Here is a 20,861-nt window from a genome sequence, read left to right on the forward strand (position 1 = left end):
GAAAATAAACCTTACTGTATAACAGGAACTTTTGGTAACACTTTATTTGACGCCTATCTCTATAATGCATTATAACCATACTTATAATGGGGATAGATGGGAAGTTCTATCAGGCCATTTGCTCTCTCTACAGTGCACCCCAGGCCTGTGTGAAGGTAAACAACACCTATACCAACTGGTTCCCCACACTATCAGGAGTCAAGCAGGGAGATGCACTGTCTCCTACTTTATTTGCTGTGTACATTAACGATCTAGCCAAGCAAATCAAACATCTGCATTGTGGAGTAAAATGTGGAGGAGAGGAAGTTAGTATTTTATTATATGCGGATGACATTATTTTGATGGCAGAAACAGAGGTTGATTTACAAAGAATGTTGACATGTGCAAGCGATTGGTGTAAAAAGTGGAGACTCTTGATAAATGAAAAGAAAACAGAAATTATGCATTTTAAGAACCCTGTTAAGCAAACAAGTGATTTCCAATTTCATTTTGGAGAGTCAAAATTGAATTATTCAAGAAGCTACAAATATTTGGGTCTCTATTTGGATGAACATATGACTTTCATGAAGGGATCATCGCTACTGGCTGAGTCAGCAAATCGGGCACTAGGGGGTGTTATAGCTAAAATAAAGACTCTGAGGGATGTTGGGTACTCCACCTACTCCAAATTATATCAGAGTTGTGTGTGTCCAGTGTTAGATTATGTAGTAGGAGTATGGGGATTCAAACAGTACCCTAAATGTGAGGCTGTGCAAAACAGAGCCATGCGGTATTTTCTTGGCGTACATAAATTCACACCAACACTAGCCGTTATGGGAGATATGGGCTGGGAACCCAATGAGGTACGGTGGAGTGTATATATGGTGCGTTTATGGAATAGGATACTAGGATTAAATCGTAACAGGATTGCAAGAAAAATCTTTGAGTGGGACACGCTGACCAATGGGGCTTGGGATAGGGACATATATGACATCTTGCTGAGAGCTGGATATGAAGACCATTATTATAACAAAGAGAAAGTTGAGATTAACGTATTAAAAGAAATTATTTTTCAACAAAGTAAAGATAGATGGGCATTAGATATTTGGGGTAAACCAAAACTGCGTACTTACTGTGAAATAAAACAGGTATTTGGCCCAGAAAACTATGTTTTGTATAATTTGTCTAAAAAGAAAAGATCCCTGTGCTCAATTGAGAGCTGGTATTCTTGGTCTTCATATCGAGACAGGCAGATATGTCGGCACAGCAGAAGATGATAGAATTTGTAACTTATGTGACATCCGAGAGGTGGAGAATGAAATGCATTTTGTGTTCTACTGTCCTTTCTATGACTCTATAAGACAAAAAATATTTAGTAAAGTAGATCCAAATAATGAATTTGTGTGGTTGGACGATGCTGAGAAGCTAAAACTTCTTTTTTATTTGAATATTTTTGCATTTTCTTTATTTCTTGAAAAGGCTTGGGCAATGAGACGAAGAGCGATATATTGTTGAGTACTGAAAGTAATCTTAAATTGTTTATTTATGTCACACCTGTGTGGCAGGTAACACCAACAGGAAGGACTGTCTAGTTTTTTTTTTTTTTGTATTTGTTATTGTGTCTTGTAATCCCATATGGGATGGGCCACAGTGGTGGCATGACACGAAAATAAAACATTCATTCATTCATTCATTCATTCATTCATTCATTCATTCATTCATTCATTCATTCATTCATATAATGGGTTATAATGCAGTTATAGCACTGTATAACTATAAACTCATAAATTATCATAACGCTTTATAACAATAAGCATAACACATTATAGAGCATTATAACTCTATTATAATACTTGACCTTATAAGCCATTATAAAATGCTAATTCTTATTGTTATAAAGCCTTATGATAATTTATGAGTCTTTATAATGATAGTTGTACACGTTTATAAGCCAATTATAACACATTATAACTATATTTATAATGCATTATCGATGTGGGTCAGCGAGTTACTAACAATTATAATGTATTACAATACCTTATAAGTCATGATAAAATGCTTTATAGTGTGTTATGATTATTGTTATAAAGCATTATGATCATTTATGAGTGTTTATAACTATAGTTATACAGTGCTATAACAGCATTATAATTATGGTTACAATGCGTTATAGAGATAGGCGTCAAATAAAGTGTTATTGAACATTTTATTATATAATGATTCATACATAATTATACTGTATTTTACTATTTCGAATCTGCAACGCAGCTGGTTACTAAAGTCACATAAGGCATAAATGTAGTGAAGTAAAAAAGTAAGCTATTGAGTATAAGAAGGTTCTGTAAATGATTGTGACGGACACTATGTTACACTAGACAACCAACAAAGCCATGCCAGTGTCTTGAAATTCGGCCTTGGGCTTACCCGCTGAGACTTGTCTGCACAGATTATACAGACTAAGTTGGTAAAAAAATTTTAGATGTAGGAATTCTGGGAGGTGATAGCTGCGTACTGCACCGTGCCATCTGACCTGTGGGCAATCACTGTGTGGTCACTATGTTATAAAAGTAATGAAGGCCAGCGGTTGAACAAGGAAGGACTCAGATGCACAAACACACACATGTACATCCTCTTAACACGCACTCTGCAAGACCAGATGACCAAATACAGAACAGAGACATTCATATTGCAACACTGGTGGAAGATGTGGTACTGCTCTCTCTGTACAGGATGTCATGACTCCATTCAGAAAAGAGTTGTTGCTGCTATATTGCTCAAAATCTCTCTGCTCTTTTGAATTGTCACTGTTGCATATTGTGTGTTATTTTCTACCATTGCACACATCAGGGAAACATAATCGAAATATAATAATATAAAGCCCATACCCTTAATGCCAGGTAACTGTTCAGACAAGCATGTGGTTGAACAGCGAGCTCCCTCTGCTCCAGAGTTGGATCTTGAGCATATTGGAGTTGGGATGGACAAACATGGTACGGTCCCTGTTGTGAATTTGACATGGATACTTCAGTCCAATGGTAAGTAGTGCAAAAGTACCACACTGTATTTTAAAACCACAGTATTTCTCAACATATCACACAAGAAAGCTTCATGTAAAACATACACTTCTCTTCACAGCAGGTGTATTACGCCTTAATGGATCTAAGATAACCATTCTGGATGAACGTACAAATCAAAGTATGTGCGTGCAGTTTTCCTACAATATCAGCAGTCAAATGAATACTTACAATCAAAGGGTAAGACACTAACACACTGACCCTAACTTTTACCAAAGCAGAACCAACCAATGAACTCATCTGTATTCGTACTAGATTATAATACTGCAATTATTGTTTCTATGTTAGTGGAATTTTTCCTTGGATGGAGTCGTGATGGAGCCTGGACAAACATATACGGTGTCAGTTCTTAACTTACCAGAACAGAAGCGCGGAAACAACCGCATCACAAAGCAGATTACCTTCCCAGGCGAGTTTCCTCCATGCACCATGCCAACATTAAAGGGACAGTTCAACATTTTGGCAAATTGGCCCATTGCCATAATCCCTATAGTCATAGCAGTAGGTTCGTTACCTTTAATTGTCAGTGCAAGCTATTTTTAGAACGGCGTAGCAGAGCCGCAAGCTGCTCAGAGCTACACTACGGAGGCTAATGGGATTTCTTGGTTTTCCTCATAAAACTCATCAAATACACAATCCAACAACTCCAAAACGCTCTGGTGGACAAGTTGTGACCTGCACATTCACCACACTATGAGATAATAATGGAATATTACGAGACAGAGTTGATTTAGAGGCAAATGCAGAGACTGCTTGCCGAAAAACTGCCCCTGACGAGAATGGGCTTCAACAGTTTTGCATGAATTTACCATTTTGGAGGTGTTGGATTGTGTATTTGATGAGTTTGATGAGGGAAACTAAGAAATCCCATTAGCCTCTGTAGCGTAGCTCTGAGCAGCTTGCGGCTCTGCTCCGCCGTTCTAAAAAAAGCTTGCACCGACAATTAAAGGTAAGGAACCTACTGCTATGACTATAGGGATTATGGCAATGGGTCAATTTGCCAAAACGTTGAACTATCCCTTTAAAGAACACAGTTTTTGTATGATATCATTTTTGATTTAAAGTATAATAAGATATAGCTTCAGCCTGCTTTTCTGTGTTGTTTAATTTGTTGCTTTGTTTTTCCACACACACAACTGTTTGTGCTATATCTTATGGCGCTTTTCCACTACACTTTCACAGCACGGAACGGCACGGCTCGGCTCGGTAAAGGTGCTTTTCCACTACAGCTGAGTTCTTTAGTACCTCCTCGGGGGGGGTCCGCACGGGGGTGATCGCGGAGGCGATCGCGGGGCCGCATTGTCCGTCTCTCTTTTTTCGATCCGCTCGTCAGCTCCAAACTCACTTGTCTGCACCTCGTTTTTGAAATTTCCGGGTTTGATTCTCCTGTCGGACGTAGCGCTCGCGACTCTTCCAGTGACGACGCTCTGTCCAATCAGTGAAAGGCAGTCGGCTGACGTCACGTTATAGTATCGCTTCGGCTCGCTTGGAACGAGGGCCGAGGAGGTACTAAAAATGGTACCTGGTACCAGGTACTAGGGCTAGTGGAAAAGCAAAAAAAGCGAGCCGTGCTGCGCCGCGCCGCGCCAGTGGAAAAGCGCCATTACTGATCTAAATCATTTTTATAGCGGGGTTCTAACAGTTGTTTCCATTATCAAATACATTTTAATTTATGGATCAACGATGTATTTGATAGGCGTCTTTTTTTGAGAAATAATCTTTCTTTCTTTTTCCTGAAAATGACAATTAGGTGTAATAACTGTCCAAATGATTTTCAGGATGCAATGACAGCAGAATACAAACAGCCAGATTCTGTCTTGAAAATGGTAAATTTCTCATTCTTCACATTTCAAGAGGTTTAATGGAGTAGCCTGAACCCTGGTCTATCTGGTCATTGTACTGGGCCTGTTTTGTTGTTTCAGGTACCATGTGGAAGCCTCAGTTTAACATTTCTATGCCTGTTGATGAGGAACATAGAAAGTTGTCCATTGTGGTGAGTTTTGAGGCAGCACAGTATTCAGAGACATACCAAGTATCCATCAGCTGCCAGGATCTCCATCATTCAAAGAATGTGTCCAAGGTAATTCTACTGTACAGTATGGGCCCTAGTTTCTTAGACCAGGTGAAGTCTAAGTGCAGCGCAGCTTCGCCACGTCAACGGGGTGTGGCCCAGGTCCATTTCGCAAGATTGGTGGGCCGCGCAGTCAGACTTAGACCAGCGTAAACCCTCCCCTCGTCCCTCCCACCGGCGCAAACGGCAAAGAGGGAGGAGACAGAGCGGGAGGGAGACAGGAGGAGGAGAGAAAGGCGTGGAGTGGGTTTGACACAGCCGAGTCAGATCTTCACCAATCAAATGAGCTCCTCTCCTCACCTTTAACTGCGCGGCGGGTGATGCGCGCTGCAAGTTTGTCATTTTATACTTGGACATGGACGGAGGAAACAGCGACGCCAGAGGCCGAACCTCTCCCCGGAGGAAACAGCTGTGCGGTCCGGAGGTCCGAGCTCAGAGTGACCAATAATGAGTTTACTAATATACTTAACCAGGATTGATCTGATACACTGAGAACGGCTGCCCAATGTAAGAAACAACAACTAATAAACTAATAAAGAAACTCACATTTATTCAAACCCTGTGTAAGCAAGATGAGAGGTGTAGCCTACACTAATCACAACATAAACAAACACCATTAAATCAGCGTAAAGGACGCGCTCTCTCTCTCTCTCTCTCTCTCTCTCTCTCTCTCTCTCTGTCCTCCTCTCTCTCTCTCTCTCTGTCCGTCTCTTTTTTTCTCTTTTTTTTCCTGTGATAGAGAGTACTGTAGTAGGCTATATACTGACTATCTGATACAGAGGCTGTTGTGGTGGACTAAGAGAGATGATGATTTGTGTTTTGTTTTTCATTACGGCTGCGTGATGCGGTCGCTCGCTCTAATGAATTAATAAGTAAATAAATAAAGGGGATCACAAGGGCAGAGTATCTCAACACGCAGCGACATGCAGTCATCCACCCTCAGTCCTGCTTGGGACATCCACAGCTGCTTTTCAGTGCCAGTTCGTCCCTGCTGTGTTAATTCAGGTGGAGTTTCCTTTACGCGCCGACAGCCTTTGATCTCTGCTTTGATCTGACGTCAGATGTGACGGGACAATCTATATAGATATAAATTCACTGTTGATTCCATTAGTTGCATTAAATAGTGGTTATTGTGGATATTTATTGCATTGAAATGTGTCTGGAACTGTGGAGATCTGCCTGTGAGGTCTTGATGACGTGTGTGCACTGCAGGTCAGTCAGCCAAACTTCCACTGCACCTGCTGCGCTCCGCCCTGCACTGAGAGTAGACCTGGTTGGAGGTGGCGAGCTTTCAGCGCAACCTCGGCGAGACATTTTCGCACAAAACTTCCACTGCACCAAGCTGAATCTGTGACGCCTCCCCCTGCTGCGCGGCCACGCCTATCTCAGCGCAGCGCGATCTGCCAATCTTCCAATCTGACTTTGCGCGAGGCTGCGCTGGTCGAAACTTGCATTAGACCGGCTGCGCTACCTTGCGCCACCTGCGCTGCGCCAAGAAACTAGGGCCCTATATGTTACTAATTTTACCAATGATGACAACTGTGTGGTGAGACGTGTTGTGTTCCGCCATCAAATGATTTAATGTTTTTTTACTATGTTGTACTGTAAAGTGCACATGTTAAGCAAATGTGCATGTTGTTATTCCCTTAAACAAACAGGAAAATAGAATGTCACTGAATGTGACATTTGAGTTTGGGTTGTGGCAGCTTCCTCAGTGTAAAATGCTATTTAAGGTGAGTTCAGTTTGACACATTCCCTGTCAATCAATATTGTTATCTTACATGTCAAAAGCCGACTTCATTCTGTTGTTTCAAAGATTCAGCCGTATTTTCCACGATGCAAAAATCACTGTCAGAGCCACGAGGAAAACCTTGATTACTGCCCAAGTGAGTACATTTTTTTTACTTATATGGTGTGAAGAAGATCTTTAGTGACTCCATGGTACAGAGAATAAACTTAAAATAAACTGCTCACTTGTGCCCCCTTGCTACTGTATAGAAGTCTTTGAGTTTTCTTTTCTAATTAGTTTGATTTGAATATTTTTGAGACCCAAAGAGATTAAATGATCATTTGTTTAACCAAGATACAAAAAAGGTCAGACAAAATTCCAAAAGTTGATGCAGGTCTGTAAATAGTAAATAGTCTGTAATATTTCATTTGTTTTCATCTTTCCTTTCCCATTCATCTCAAATCCATGAGATTTATTCTGTGATGTAGTGGAGGGGTCCTGATCCACAGTTTGGGAGTCAATGACCTAATGATAATTTAATGAACTTTATGGCCGTGTAAAGGTATTCAGCTAATAATATTATATATGTTTGTGTTTTTAGATTATTCATCACGGACTCTAATCATAAAGGCAGTCGTGGGGCTGCTTTTCATTGAAGTTTGCCTTTTTTATTTCCTGTGGAGAGCACTTCATAAAGGTTCACCCTCTTATTATTACCCCCTGAATAGAAAGTGCAACTTGAATATAAAGGTAATCAGTGGTCTCCATTTTTCTTTCAGGTTCTGTGAACACATCCTCACCTGCTGCCAAAGACCAAGCGGAGGGTTATCAGCTGCAGAAACTTCCCCAGGTGTTTCATGGACTTGACCGCTGCAAAGTCTGTGAGTTTCTGTTTTTGGCTTTTTCAAACATTACAGAGATCTGGTGGTGAGTTTAGGAGTATTCAATAATTTTAAAATATTGACATCATTGATATTTTGTGATGTTATCAATAAGAATAGAAAGAAATAGAAATAGAAAACAAGTTTAATGACTCCATCCTTCATTCAGATTCTGTGAACACGTGCACAGCTGCTACCAAAGACCAACCAAAGAGTTTTCAGCTGCAAGCGAGAAAACGAGTGCTCATCATCTACTCCCTCGACCACCCGCTGTACAAAAATATTGTTCTTAAGCTGTGTGGCTTCCTGGTGGCCAAATGTGGAACTGAAGTGGTCTTGGATCTACTGGACTCTGCCAGACTGGGAGTGTTGGGAAGTATTCAGTGGTTGGACTGGCACAGAGAGCAGATAGAAAGCTCTACAGATAAGATACTGATCCTGTGCTCACCAGGGGTACAAGCCAAATGGAAAGCCATGTGCGGAGGCAAACAGGTTTTTCTGAGAGAGGACATCCACTCACCTGTCGGTGACATGCTCACTCCAGCCCTCAGCCTCATGGTGCCCCATTTTATTCGATCCGCTTCCTTTGAAAAATACATAGTGGCTTATTTTGATGACGTTTGTTCAGAGGAAGACGTTCCCTCACCTTTAAACATCACAGTACGGTACAAGCTGATGAAGCAGTTTGAGGAGGTCTTTTTCAGGATCCTGGACAAAGAAAAGCATGAACCAGGCAGAGTGAATCACATTGAAGGACTTTCAGAGGAAGAGTATCATCTGTGTCCATCAGGTAGAGCCCTGCAGGAAGCTATAGAGGCCTTCCATGAATACCAGCTGGAACATCCACATTGGTTTGAGGAGGAGTTACTGGAGAGCTCAGAGGTGGAGGTTGAGGAGACCTCAGCTGAAATCTGTGACAATGTGACATCACAAAACCTCATATTGTGCACCTGACTCCCTAAAAGACATCAGCCATGTAAAAATAAAAGAAAGTGATCTCACTGGCAGACACACAGGACATCTACATGGCTGATTAGCTCCAAATCTTGGATTCAATTGTCTTATTATTGAGGACATGCTTCCAGTTTGATTTGATTGCAATAGGGTCTTGAGACAAAGTGGATCCAGCCGAATGTCTGAGGACAGTCCATCAGTCGTACTGTGTGATGACAGTTATGTCCTGATTCACAGGCCAAGCTCCTTGACAACCTCATAAGAAAAACAGAAATCTGTCAATGTCCTTGTGGATACTGACCATGAAATAAAAAACAATGAATTTGTTGTTAAATGTTATATCAAGGCAGAAAGCTGGAGCATTAATAGTGTCTTTACAACCTTTATAGAGAAAATATATACTGTAGATTTTTTATCGAGGGATTGCAAATATGTTTATGTTGTTGTACCATATTCTGTATTTTATTATGGGTCAATGACGTGATGCAACCCAGTGTCTAGACTCAAATGTGAAATAAATGTAATTTACTTTTGCAATGCAAGACTATGGTTCTTGACACATTTTACATAATGTGTCACATTATTTAGAAGAAAAGAAAAAAGAAATAGCCTACTGCAAAAAATCAATTTCAATTCAATGTTTGTGTCAAGAAATGTCAAGAAAGTATACTTTTTACAAGTACACTTAAAGCAGAAGTAAGCGGAATGTTTGTGTTAATATAAGTCTTAAATAGTTCTATCTTCCGACAGCAATCACTTCTATAGAGTGTTTGGTCTGAAACACGGGTCTGTCAGTCACTCTGCTCTGCTGTAAGCCGAGGAGAAAACTTTCCTTGTATCCTACAACCTTTATCCAATGAGGAGAGAGAACGGCATAAAGGGGCGGTCCTCTCTGTGTGTGCAGCCAAGGGATGCGCGTGAATGTGGTGACGTAGGGACGAGGACCAATAGATCCATGACGAGGGCGGGGACTGCTAACTCCATCTGACAAGAAGTTAGCCAAAACCACCGGATCGCTTACTACTGCTTTAAATTAACTGTAGGTGGATAACATATTAAATATTTATAATTAGTTTGTGGTTACACCATTTGACAATTTCAGGGTCTTCAAATGTCATTTTAAATTACCTAAACCCAACATGAATACACAATGTACATTTTAACAAATCTGATGCATACTTTTAAAATATTTTTTTATTTGTCACTGATCCTAATATTGCTTGTCTAGATATCTGCTATGCACAAAATGCAGTATTTCTTGCCAGTTGCAGGTTGAATCCCACTGACTGAATCGATTCATAGTAGTTGAGACCACAGGGATCTGTGGTTGATGCTTGTGGGCTGTGTCAACAGTGTTTGGGTCAAAGTTCAACCTACTGAGCAAAGTCTCAAGCATTTTTGTTGCACCGGAGAAGGTGAGCACTAAACTCTTTTGTGTCACTAAACTTGTTTGTAGAGACAATGTTTTGAATGTAATGTGTAATGAACTTAAAATCTGAAATGGTCTCCATCTTTATGTTGATTATTTCATTACGGTTTATTGTGCAGCTTTGCAGATGGTTTGACATGCTGAAGTTTCTCTAATCCTCCCGGTGTCTTTGATGAAGTATTGGATTAAAAACTTAAGCTGTTGAATTTAGAACGTCTGAACAAAGAAGCTGTACGGTGTTAATTGCATTTTTTTTTTCTTGTTTTCTTTTTGTCCTATAAGTTACTAACTGCTAAGATAATAATCTCTAGTGCATTGATGCACTAAAGTAGGAGAAGACAACAATACAGAGCCCAGCTTTGGAATTTGGGTGCAAGTTTTTGAGGCCCCAAACAGGGGAGGCTGTTGGGAATTACTGCCAACTAACTGAAGCAAAGAAAATCTCCTCAATGGCTGAATAGGGCTTGTGCCTTGCAGACACAGAAAACACACTGCAGGGGTGCGACACAGTTTGGGGATCTTATTCGTCTTCCTAGAGACTGAGGTAATGTTATTTATTGTCTTCATTTTGACAAGCACACCCCAAGTGACTGAAGGTTTTCATTTAAAAAAAAATGTCGACCAAGATTGTTGACAATAAAGGAGTCTGGGAGAACTAAACCAGTCTTATTGTTTGTATAGATGAGGCTTTGATTGAGTCAGTGTGTTGTCATAGTCTACTCAGCGTGTTTTAGAGTTTATTTTACTTTTAAACCTTAATCAAAATATTAGAGCATAAATGTAACTATCATTTGACTAACAGTCTTTTACAAGGCAGCATTACCTATACACTATAATTGTCAACATATCGAGCAATTGAATATGAACTTCCCAAGTACTATTTGGAATACAGAGGAGACAATAACCAGAGTTAATCAATGACAGGCTGCAATAGTGAAAGACAATTGACCAATATAAGTCACTGAACGATCAGTGTCAGCTGACTACAACAGTCCAGGCCGTCGGTCTAGCCCTACAGTCTGTCGCTGACTGAGTGGTCATATAGACAGACACACACACACACACAGTCTACTGTATGGACAGTTCATGGACCTCTGTATGCAAGTAGCCTATGTAAGTTATTGTGGCTGAATTTGCCTTAATTTATGTTACTTTGTGAAGATTTGATTTCTTTGTCCATTGCTATTTTATGTTTTTGTTTATTTGATTACATCCATGCCCTGATTATTAAAGCAGAAGTAAGCGATCCGGTGGTTTTGGCTAACTTCTTGTCAGCCGATGGAGTTAGCAGTCCCCGCCCTCGTCCCTACGTCACCATATTGCGCATCCCTTGGCTGCACACACAGAGAGGACCGCCCCTTTATGCCGTTCTCTCTCCTCATTGGATAAAGGTTGTAGGATACAAGGAAAGTTTTCTCCTCGGCTTACAGCAGAGCAGAGTGACTGACAGACCCGTGTTTCAGACCAAACACTCTATGTAAGAGATTGCTGTCGGAAGATATAACTATTTAAGACTTATATTAACACAAATATTCCGCTTACTTCTGCTTTAAACATTTAAATGAGAGGTTACTCAGCAGTTTAGCTCAGGACCTGCAGGGAAGCACAGGACTGTGGCCAATACACTGAGTCTTGCTTCAATCACAGCAAATGAACTATTTTCATGACATGCACCATTATTTCTAAAGGAGGCAAAGCAATAACTTTCTGACACACCAAGCAGAAGAGAACAGAGGTTTGACCTTCGTATCGAGGTCAACATGCTCAGGATATCTTTACATTATCTGGCTTATCTTCTATCTACAGTACCTTACATTGTGTGTTCTTAATCTCTAACTTTAGCAGAAAAGCTCAACTGACTCAGTTAACTCTGTGTTTTTTCTATCCAGCTGTGTTTTTATGTGATAGAGACAGCATTGTTAATAATGAGCAAGATAGTCAGAAGCATAAATTAGGTTCTGAATATGACAAGTGCATCAAAAAATGTTAAGCTTCTACATGGGAGAGTATTTTACAGTTTAGACCTATTTTATCATTAACATGTGACACAGGAAATGAAGAGAGAATGGATGCTGTTTCTGCTGCTAGAGCAGAGAGGAGAGAAAAAAGTAGTTGATTACTGGTAAGGCACATCTAGCTGATATGTTCAACTAGTGTGTTAATCATTTTCTGTAATTATTTGTCACTTTATTGTGAACTCTTCAGTTCCCGTAAAGATGCTGTAGAAATGATGACACCGATTTTCAGTTCCACCTTTTTGTGCTCTGGAGCAGGTCAGGGCAGCGAACGATGCCACAAAGATAAAGTTTCCTTGTTAACCTTAAATCCTGCTTCATAGTGCAGACCTTAGGTAAGTGGGAGTGAAAGAGAGAGGTCAACTGTAGCTGCAATAAAGTTTTTTGTCCACTGAAATACTAGAGGGCTTTTAATTTGAAACCATTACAGGAAGTTTGTATTAAAGCAGAATTAAGCGATCCGGTTGTTTTGGCTAACTTCTTGTCAGCCGATGGAGTTAGCAGTCCCCGCCCTCGTCCCTACGTCACCACATTCACGCGCATCCCTTGGCTGCACACACAGAGAGGACTGCCCCTTTATGCCGTTCTCTCTCCTCATTGAATAAAGGTTGTAGGATACAAGGAAAGTTCTCTCCTGGGCTTACAGCAGAGCAGAGTGACTGACAGACCCGTGTTTCAGACCAAACACTCTATATAAGTGATTGCTGTCGGAAGATATAACTATTTAAGACTTATATTAACACAAATATTCCGCTTACTTCTGCTTTAAAAGGAAATACAGTAACTTTAATCATGTAATCAGAGATAAAGACCTCCCTCTGATAGAATTCTGCTGCAGTTGAGGAAACTCAACTTGTGGATCCGTTTTTGGGGTGTGTATGAGACAGGTTAGAAATTTAGATTGTATCTTTCGAAACAGTTAATTTATTATGTAACTGAAATCACTGCACTGTCGCCTGAACAGAATGAACATGTTGAAGAGAGCCTCTGCCCTGATCCTGAGGAGAGGAACAACATATCAGAGCACATGGTGCAGAAATGGTATGCATCTCCTTATTGAAAAGTATATTGTACACAAGTTCTATTATACACAATAGACAATAATAATTGTGTTAATAATTGTACACTCACCCTGATCTCTTCTCTCAGAGAGTTTCTTCAGAGTTCATCCGTCTGTATCACAGGCGTTGGCAGAAAACAAACCAGTTGTTGCACTCGAGAGCACTATCATCACACATGGCATGCCCTATCCACACAACCTGAGGTATCCACACTGTCTGTCATGTTTCATCAGACCGATCAGTTGTTTGAATTGTTGATAATTGAGCGATGTTATGTGTTCATGCAGCACAGCCAAGGAGGTGGAGTCTATTGTACGAGCTGAAGGAGCAACTCCAGCCACAGTGGGAGTGATAGAAGGCAGAGTCCATGTCGGTCTGTCGTCAGAGGAGCTAGACCACCTCGCCCGATGCAAGAGCTCCCTGAAGGTGTCCCGTCGTGATCTTCCATTCGTCATCAGCAAAGTGAGACTGCAGGACATTCACCTCAGATGGGAACGTCTGTGTAGGGCAGCATGCAGACAGTTTGACTGGAACTAATGCAAATTAGATAAAGTCTAGGTGACCTTAAGTCTAGGTAATCTTTACACCACAGCAGTTTTGTCTTTTTTTGTTTTGTTTTTTTGAGAGGGGGGACATTTAATCGCATCCCACCACTGGAAACTCAAATCAGTCACTGTCTACAACACATGAAGCCTGCCTTGGTATCATCCGCATGGATTTTATGACTTGATCATTGATTGTGGTCTTGCAGTCATGTATGTGTCTGTTGTTTTTTCAGGGGCTCTCTGGAGGAACAACAGTGTCCGCAACTATGATAGCAGCACATCGAGCTGGCATCCCTGTGTTTGTCACAGGAGGCATTGGAGGAGTTCACAGAGACGGAGAGAACAGTAAGAGGACACACATTAACCATCATGCATCATAAGTAGTTTGATATGAACACAGAGAGAGGGATAGAGTGCTCATTGCATCATGGGATTCCCCTCAGCAGTCTTGGCCTATAGCAGCTCAAGTAAGAGCTGGTACAGGGATCACCTGAGCCACACAGAACTACACTGAGGTCTTCTTCAGAGGGAAAGAGCTGTTATTTCATTTCAGTCTGGATTTGATGTGACAGATAGGCTGCTTAAAGGGATAGTTCACCCAAAATTGAAATTGTACTCATTATCTACTCACCCTCATGTCGACTAAGGGCTGGGAGAAGTTTCAGAGTTATCCGTGGCTTCTCTGAGTTACAGGTCGTCTCGGCATAGCAGTGCATGTCCATATAACGGTTGCAAATGGATACCACGTCCACTTTTCTTCGTAACAAAAAGTCCGAAATGCGAAATTGTCCCGAAAAAAATTAAATAAGTCTATTTTTCAAGCTTGTTTGTAGCGGAAACTCCTCCTACCGGTTCGTCAAATTTGGATGAACCAGGGTCCGTCCTCTTCCCAGTTCGTCCAAATTTGACGAACCGGGAAGAGGAGCTTCGAGAAGCTTCCGCTACAAACAATCTTAAAATATAGACTTATTTAATTTTTTTCGGGACAATTTCGCATTTCGGGGCTTCAATACAAGACGGACATTACATACGAGCAGCATGAAGGTATTTGGATGTTTTTTGGTGTGTCTTTTTGTTACAAAGACAGTTGGTATCCATTTGCAACCGTTATATGGACATGCACTGCTACGCCGAGACCCCCTGTAACTCAGAGAAGCCACGGAGGACTCTGAAACTTCTCCCAGCCCTTAGTCGACATGAGGGGGAGGAGATAATGAGTGAAATTTCAATTTTGGGTGAACTATCCCTTTAAGGCCTGGTGACAAGTTAGTTCACTCTGAGGCCTTCATGTGTTGTGTGTTTGTTTATTGTGAAGAAGAATAGGATGTAAATATTTTAGTCAAAGTTATACAAAACCTTACCATATGTCACCACTGACTAAATGATTATTCCTCCAGGTCTGGACATCAGTGCAGACCTGACAGAGCTGGGCAGGACTCCCATTGCTGTGGTCTCTGCTGGGATCAAATCTATTCTGGACATTGGGCGCACCCTTGAATTCCTTGTAAGAATGGGAAAATCACATAGAGTCTGTTCCCATTTTAGTGTGTACTTTAGACAGCCAATTATGTATTATCATACATTTGTGTATCTCACTGACTGAGATGTGTGACTTAGACTTAAATCGTCATACTACGGGGTTGTTTCATCTGCTTTGTATCTTTACTCAGGAAACCCATGGTGTCTGTGTGGCCACTTATGGAAAGTCAAACAATTTTCCAGCTTTCTTCTCCCCGCAAAGTGGGTTCACCTCCCCTTGCCAAGTCGGCAACCCCACAGAGGCCGCAAAACTCATTGGTATATCAGCATTTTGTATCCTATATCTTTATCTTTGTACTAACAGATTCATCGGCTATCATCACTTAATTATGCCAAGCTCAGATCTTAACTAAGAGCATTCTGGGTACAGAACATGTTTAAAGGGAAAGTTCAACATTTTGGCAAATTGGCCCATTGCCATAATCCCTATGTCTCTATATGTCTTAGGAGTAGGTTTGGTACCTTTAATTGTCATTGCAAGCTATTTTTAGAACGGCAGAGCAGAGCTGCGAGCTGCTCAGAGCTAAGCCACGGAGGCTAATGGGATTTCTTGGTTTCCCTCATCAAACTTATCAAATACACAATCCAACAACTTCAAAACGCTCTTGTGGACATGTTGGAACCTGCAAATTCACCACGCTATCAGATAATAACGGAACATTACGAGAAACAGGTGTTTTACAAGGTAAATGTAGAGACTGCTTGCTGAAAAACTGCCTCCGACGGGAACGCGCATCAGCAGTTTTGCATGAATTTACCTCGAAAACAACGCCGTCATAACGTTCTGTTATTATCTCATAGTGTGGTGAATGTGCAGGTCCCAACTTGTCCACCAGAGCGTTTTGGAGTTGTTGGGTTGTGTATGTGATGTGTTTGATGAGGGAAACCAAGAATTCCCATTAGCCTCTGTAGCATAGCTCTGAGCAGCTCACGGCTCTGCTCCGCCATTCTAAAAATAACTTGCACCGACAATTAAAGGTAACAAACCTACTGCTAAAACTAGAGGGATTATGGCAATGAGACAATTTGTCAAAATGTTGAACTATCCCTTTAAGTCAGTGTACCCATTATACAGTTGGTTCATCTCATTACTCTTTTATTATTAGTCTGTTTTCTATGTATTTCAGAGAGTGCTCTGTCCCTGGGTCTTCAAAGTGGTGTCTTGCTAGCGGTGCCCATCCCAGAGGAGCATGCAGCTGCAGGCCAGCAGATTGAACAAGCCATACAGGCTGCGGTGACAGAGGCAAGGTACAGAAAGTCTCTGTAGCTGTGTTGCTTGAACAGCGAGCGGCCGTTTCTGTCTGTCAGACGTTAGGTCAGTCACATGAGCAGAAGATTGTGATGATGTTAAAGTGATCAACAAAGGTGGGAAAATGATCACTTTCTGTTGTTTCTGTGATTTCACGCAGTGCTAAAGGTATCAGAGGAAGAGATGTGACACCGTTCATTCTTCAGAAGGTCAACGAGTTGACTGAGGGAAAGTCCCTTCAGGCCAGTATCCTTCAGAAAATCTGAGTGACTGAGAACTCATGCAGAGAATGTGATCATATCAAATCCCAAAGACACAAAATGACTGATAGACGGATAGTCTCTGTGTCCTGCAATGTTAAATGTCTACCTTTGAGTGAAATCACACTGTCCTTAACCTGCCATGTCTCAAGACATTGCTCTCATTCATAACAATGCTAGAGTTGGAAGTCAGATAGCCTGCGCACTGTCGAAAGAAATGAATGAGACAAAGTTAAAAAACCAAACTCCTGATTCTGGAAAACATCCATCACAGTCAGAGTCAGATATTGTAAGTTTAAACACGTATGATGAACTTCTTTCCAAATTTTTGCCAAAGACAGTGCCTGTAGTGCTGTTTTTTTTCTTTTTTCTACAGGTTGTCATAGGAGGAATAAATGTGGATTTCATTGCTAAACCAAAAGCGAAAACATTACAGGTAAGTTTAACTTGTGTTCATCGCACGGTCCCAGATCACGTGAAACTATACAATTTAGGTTAGAAATGATATCTGACAACATTTGTGTCCTTTCAGTTTGGACAGACTAACCCTGGAAGTGTCTGTCAGTCATTTGGTGGAGTAGGACGGAACATCGCTGGTGAGTTTTTTTTAATATTTTTTTTTATTATCTCATTATGTTGATTCACATTCATGTCAGTAGTTTCAACTTGACAAACATTTCTTTGGTGTTGTCCTTCAAGACTCCCTGAGTCGGTTGGGCCAAAGACCTCTGTTCATCTCAGCTATTGGAGCTGATTCACACAGTGATGCAGTGTTAAACTACTGTAAACACATGGTATGTGAGTATCAACGGCTGACGGTTGCTAAGCACGATTAAAGTCCCCTTGTCTGAAATGTGTAAGTGTTGTGTTTGTCTTATCTCTTTAAGAACACAAGTGGTGTGGCCAGGCTCAAAGAGCACAGCACGGCTACTTACTGTGTGGTTATTGCTGAGAGTGGAGAAATGAGTCTTGGCTTGGGAGACATGGACATTCACACCCAAATCACAGAGCAGTATGTAAGTGTTGCTGACCAAGGCGTTTGCTTTAAGTCAGACTAGTCCAGGCTCAGATTTCCAATACTTTATTTATGACCACAAGTTGTGATCCTTACATCCTTTCATCATATCAAACCCACTTATGGTGTTCTGATAGAGACGTTAAATTACACTCATTAGTTAGTTACCTCTGTTTATCATTTTCATTGTCAGTGGACAAAGGATTTACAGGGAATGATGCACACACGAGGATGATCATATGTCATCATTATGCAATAAAGTATCTATCATTTATTGATAACCATGCCATTTTAAAATAAAAACCACAAGCACAGAAGATGACCAATCATCTGGACCTGAAATCTTTAAATCTCTGATCCCCACATTAACTAACTATGCAACTATATAGCATCTAATTCTATAACTTATATAACTCTCCAATGGAATTACATTGTTTGTGTTAGAGTGCTTGCTCCAACCTCTCAGATTCTTATATTTGATGGTTTTCTTTGTCCTTAAAACATAACGACTTGAATATCTTTTTGTTTTCAACATAATAAGACGTTTGTCAGTTTGGGTTTTGAGAGAATGGGATGGGTATATTTGATTTTTTTTTAAAATCATTTTATTGATGAAAACAATTTATTAAAAGCAAATAACCATTAGTTGCAAGTTGTAACCCAATTTAATTTAAAAAATGTATTTCAAGGTAGAGTCTGTAGGATTTTTTATGCATGAGAAATCCTGCTTAATCATCACCTACTGGGCTTCTGCTCATGTGTGGTGGTCATGGGCAAGGGGTGTACACAGTTGAACCTGAGAGGAGGGGCCCAAACTGAATGTAATAAACCTACTTTTAATGCATCTATCTTTCAACAAAGTCGGATTTTTTCTTGTATTTCAAAATATAAACATTCATAGTACTATTTCTTGATTGTCTTTAAATATCTTTTAATAGGTATCCCAGTTTGAGAAGCAGCTTTCCTCAGCCACTCTTGTGTGTCTCGATGGAAATATCCCTGTGGGCACCATCAACTATGTGTGTCATGTTGCCAAGAAGCACAACATCAATGGTAAACATTGAGAAAACAGTCATAAAATGATTACAAAAGATTGTGGATGGAAATTCTCATTGATTTTGATCTAATTCTATCATTGTGTGTCACAGTTTGGTATGAGCCCACCGATGCAGGAAAGGCTCGTAAGCCTTTCCTTTCAGACGCCTGGAAGTCTCTGTCCTATTCATCCCCAAACCTGGTGGAGTTGTGCACCATGAACAAAACACTGGGTATTCAAACGCCTGAAGGTAAACAAAAGTCCACTCAGAGGCTAAAAACAGTATTTAATGCTTCAGCTGTAGACTCATTTCCCCTTTTTTAACCCTCACACATTTCCACTCACAGTTATTAAAGTTAGGTTTCTTGTGAAAAATGCAAATTGTGCGTGTGAGTAGCTGCGGATGTGGTTTTGTCTTGTGGGGTGACAGTGCTGCCGAGCTCTCTCGAGGAGGTGCTGAACGTTGCTATGGCTCTCTCGCGCCCCCTTCTGGAGCATCTTCACTGTCTGGTGGTGACTCTGGGGGTTCATGGTGTGTTGTTGTGTGGAGAGCACAATGCAGGCTCAGTCAACCTGCAGCCAAGAAAACAGAGGAGGGTAAGAGCTGTCTATATTCCAACTGATAGTGGAGATGATGATGATGATTTCCAGGAGAAAAAATGTGAATATAACTTTTGCACATGGTTTTTCAGAGAAGACAGCTTTGTGCAGTACACTACCCAGCGCTGACTGTGACTGCAGAGGACACAATAAACGTATCAGGAGCAGGGGATAGGTGCTAAAAATTTACTTGACCCACTTCCTCTTCATTTCTCTTTTTTTTAACACCTTTTCTTTCTGCTGCTACAGTTTCCGCTTCTTCTCATTTCCCATGACCTCTATTCTCCCTCCTCACAAAATTGTGCCAGAACAATTCAAACAAAAGACACTGATTCCCACTCTGTCTGCAGTCTTGCAGGTGCTTTGATAGCAGGGATTCTCCAGCAACAACACACAGACACCTGTGTTCGAATGGGGCTCCTGGCTGCACGGCTGTCCCTGGCATCGCCGCACCCTATTGCCCCCACACTAAACTTAGACTTCGTGGATCCCACCAAAGTCCAGAACTGGCCCAAACCAAGCTTCAGGTGGATGGACTAAAAATAATTACAGTTTATTTCTTATTCAAGAAATGTGTTTGAAGTATGATTTATACATGGTATGTTGTGTTATGTTTCTTAAAGTGTGTGATTGCATTAATGTGAAGCAAGTGTGTGAATCTGTGAGCAAATGAGGTTGAGACACCATACAAAAACCAATAAATACAACTTTTAATGTTTTAGATTGTTCAAATAGATATCTTGCAAAACCCACACAAAAAAACAAATGTATTTTTTCTTTTCTTTTTTACTTGAGCTCATGTTTACAATCCTTGCAAATAAATGATGTAAGGTTATACTACAAGGTAGTCTGCTGGCTTAATTTCCTATAATACAGAAAAGTACAGATTCAACTGTACTGTACTGTAGGCCTACTGGTGGAACTATTCAGCATTGTTTCTTAAAAGAATAGATTAGATTTACATAAAATAAAAGGCTATTGTTGCAATGCTATTCACGAGTCACTCCAGACCTCTGATATTATCTAAACTGTCCCCGGATCTCAGATAATAAGCCTATCATCTTATGAATAGGTTAGTTATCCCATCTATTCACATGCTCATTCAAGTCCAGAGTGTGATGCGATTATAAATTAATGATATTATTAGGAATGATTGGATTGAATAAGAGCCCCTGAAATGTAAATAGAGTGTTGTATATGTCACCCAAATTTTTTATCACACAACAACCTCTGGTTATATGAATATAAACATTTTTTAACAAAAAAAATCATAATATAGTTATGATTGAAGATGTTGTGACCATGCATGTTAATAATGTATTAATATACAACACATGTTGACATACATTAACATTGTGGGAAACTGGTATCCGATTTTGAATCCATTTTTTTTAATAACATTGACATATATTGACAGGCTTGGA

The 20,861-nt window shown here is 40.5% G+C and overlaps 2 protein-coding genes across 7 annotated transcripts; both read left to right on the forward strand.

The window, feature by feature from the left end:
* The first annotated feature begins 4,830 nt into the window (after nucleotides 1-4,830).
* LOC310986775 (interleukin-17 receptor A) lies at nucleotides 4,831-8,750 on the forward strand. Its single transcript, XM_083972840.1, has 7 exons — nucleotides 4,831-4,879; nucleotides 4,976-5,133; nucleotides 6,783-6,857; nucleotides 6,941-7,010; nucleotides 7,455-7,550; nucleotides 7,633-7,734; nucleotides 7,904-8,750. Exons 2-7 carry the CDS (start codon nucleotides 4,981-4,983, stop codon nucleotides 8,686-8,688), a joined length of 1,281 nt encoding a protein of 426 aa, XP_083828966.1. The 5' UTR covers nucleotides 4,831-4,879; nucleotides 4,976-4,980; the 3' UTR covers nucleotides 8,689-8,750.
* A 1,513-nt stretch (nucleotides 8,751-10,263) lies between these two features.
* On the forward strand, nucleotides 10,264-20,258 carry LOC310987070 (uncharacterized protein). 6 transcript variants are annotated; one of them, XM_083973236.1, is made up of 19 exons: nucleotides 10,264-10,294; nucleotides 13,097-13,173; nucleotides 13,282-13,396; nucleotides 13,481-13,655; nucleotides 13,972-14,083; nucleotides 15,136-15,242; nucleotides 15,409-15,535; nucleotides 16,405-16,525; nucleotides 16,687-16,772; nucleotides 16,939-17,075; nucleotides 17,163-17,222; nucleotides 17,319-17,382; nucleotides 17,486-17,580; nucleotides 17,674-17,802; nucleotides 18,740-18,854; nucleotides 18,950-19,087; nucleotides 19,268-19,434; nucleotides 19,530-19,612; nucleotides 19,788-20,258. In XM_083973236.1, exons 1-19 carry the CDS (start codon nucleotides 10,290-10,292, stop codon nucleotides 19,975-19,977), a joined length of 2,103 nt encoding a protein of 700 aa, XP_083829362.1. In that variant the 5' UTR covers nucleotides 10,264-10,289; the 3' UTR covers nucleotides 19,978-20,258. The 6 variants fall into 6 exon arrangements, with proteins under 6 accessions (XP_083829362.1, XP_083829357.1, XP_083829359.1 ...); XM_083973233.1 differs by lacking the exon at nucleotides 10,264-10,294 and adding exons at nucleotides 10,609-10,661; nucleotides 12,905-13,004 and having other exon boundaries at nucleotides 16,939-17,222; XM_083973231.1 differs by having other exon boundaries at nucleotides 16,939-17,222.
* Nucleotides 20,259-20,861: the final 603 nt, after the last annotated feature.

The sequence above is a fragment of the Trachurus trachurus genome, assembly GCF_905171665.1.
Source record: "Trachurus trachurus genome assembly, chromosome: 6".
NCBI classification, from domain to species: domain Eukaryota; kingdom Metazoa; phylum Chordata; class Actinopteri; order Carangiformes; family Carangidae; genus Trachurus; species Trachurus trachurus.

Excerpts from the sequence above, each read along its gene's own strand:
- LOC310986775 (XM_083972840.1), top strand. The coding sequence starts at position 4,981 with ATGTGGAAGCCTCAGTTTAACATTTCTATGCCTGTTGATGAGGAACAT. Across the intron at positions 5,134-6,782 it reads ATTCAAAGAATGTGTCCAAG|GAAAATAGAATGTCACTGAA; the intron begins GTAATTCTACTG and ends TTAAACAAACAG. Across the intron at positions 7,551-7,632 it reads GTGGAGAGCACTTCATAAAG|GTTCTGTGAACACATCCTCA; the intron begins GTTCACCCTCTT and ends TTTTTCTTTCAG.
- LOC310987070 (XM_083973231.1), top strand. Across the intron at positions 18,855-18,949 it reads CAAGAAGCACAACATCAATG|TTTGGTATGAGCCCACCGAT; the intron begins GTAAACATTGAG and ends TGTGTGTCACAG. Across the intron at positions 19,088-19,267 it reads GGGTATTCAAACGCCTGAAG|TGCTGCCGAGCTCTCTCGAG; the intron begins GTAAACAAAAGT and ends GTGGGGTGACAG.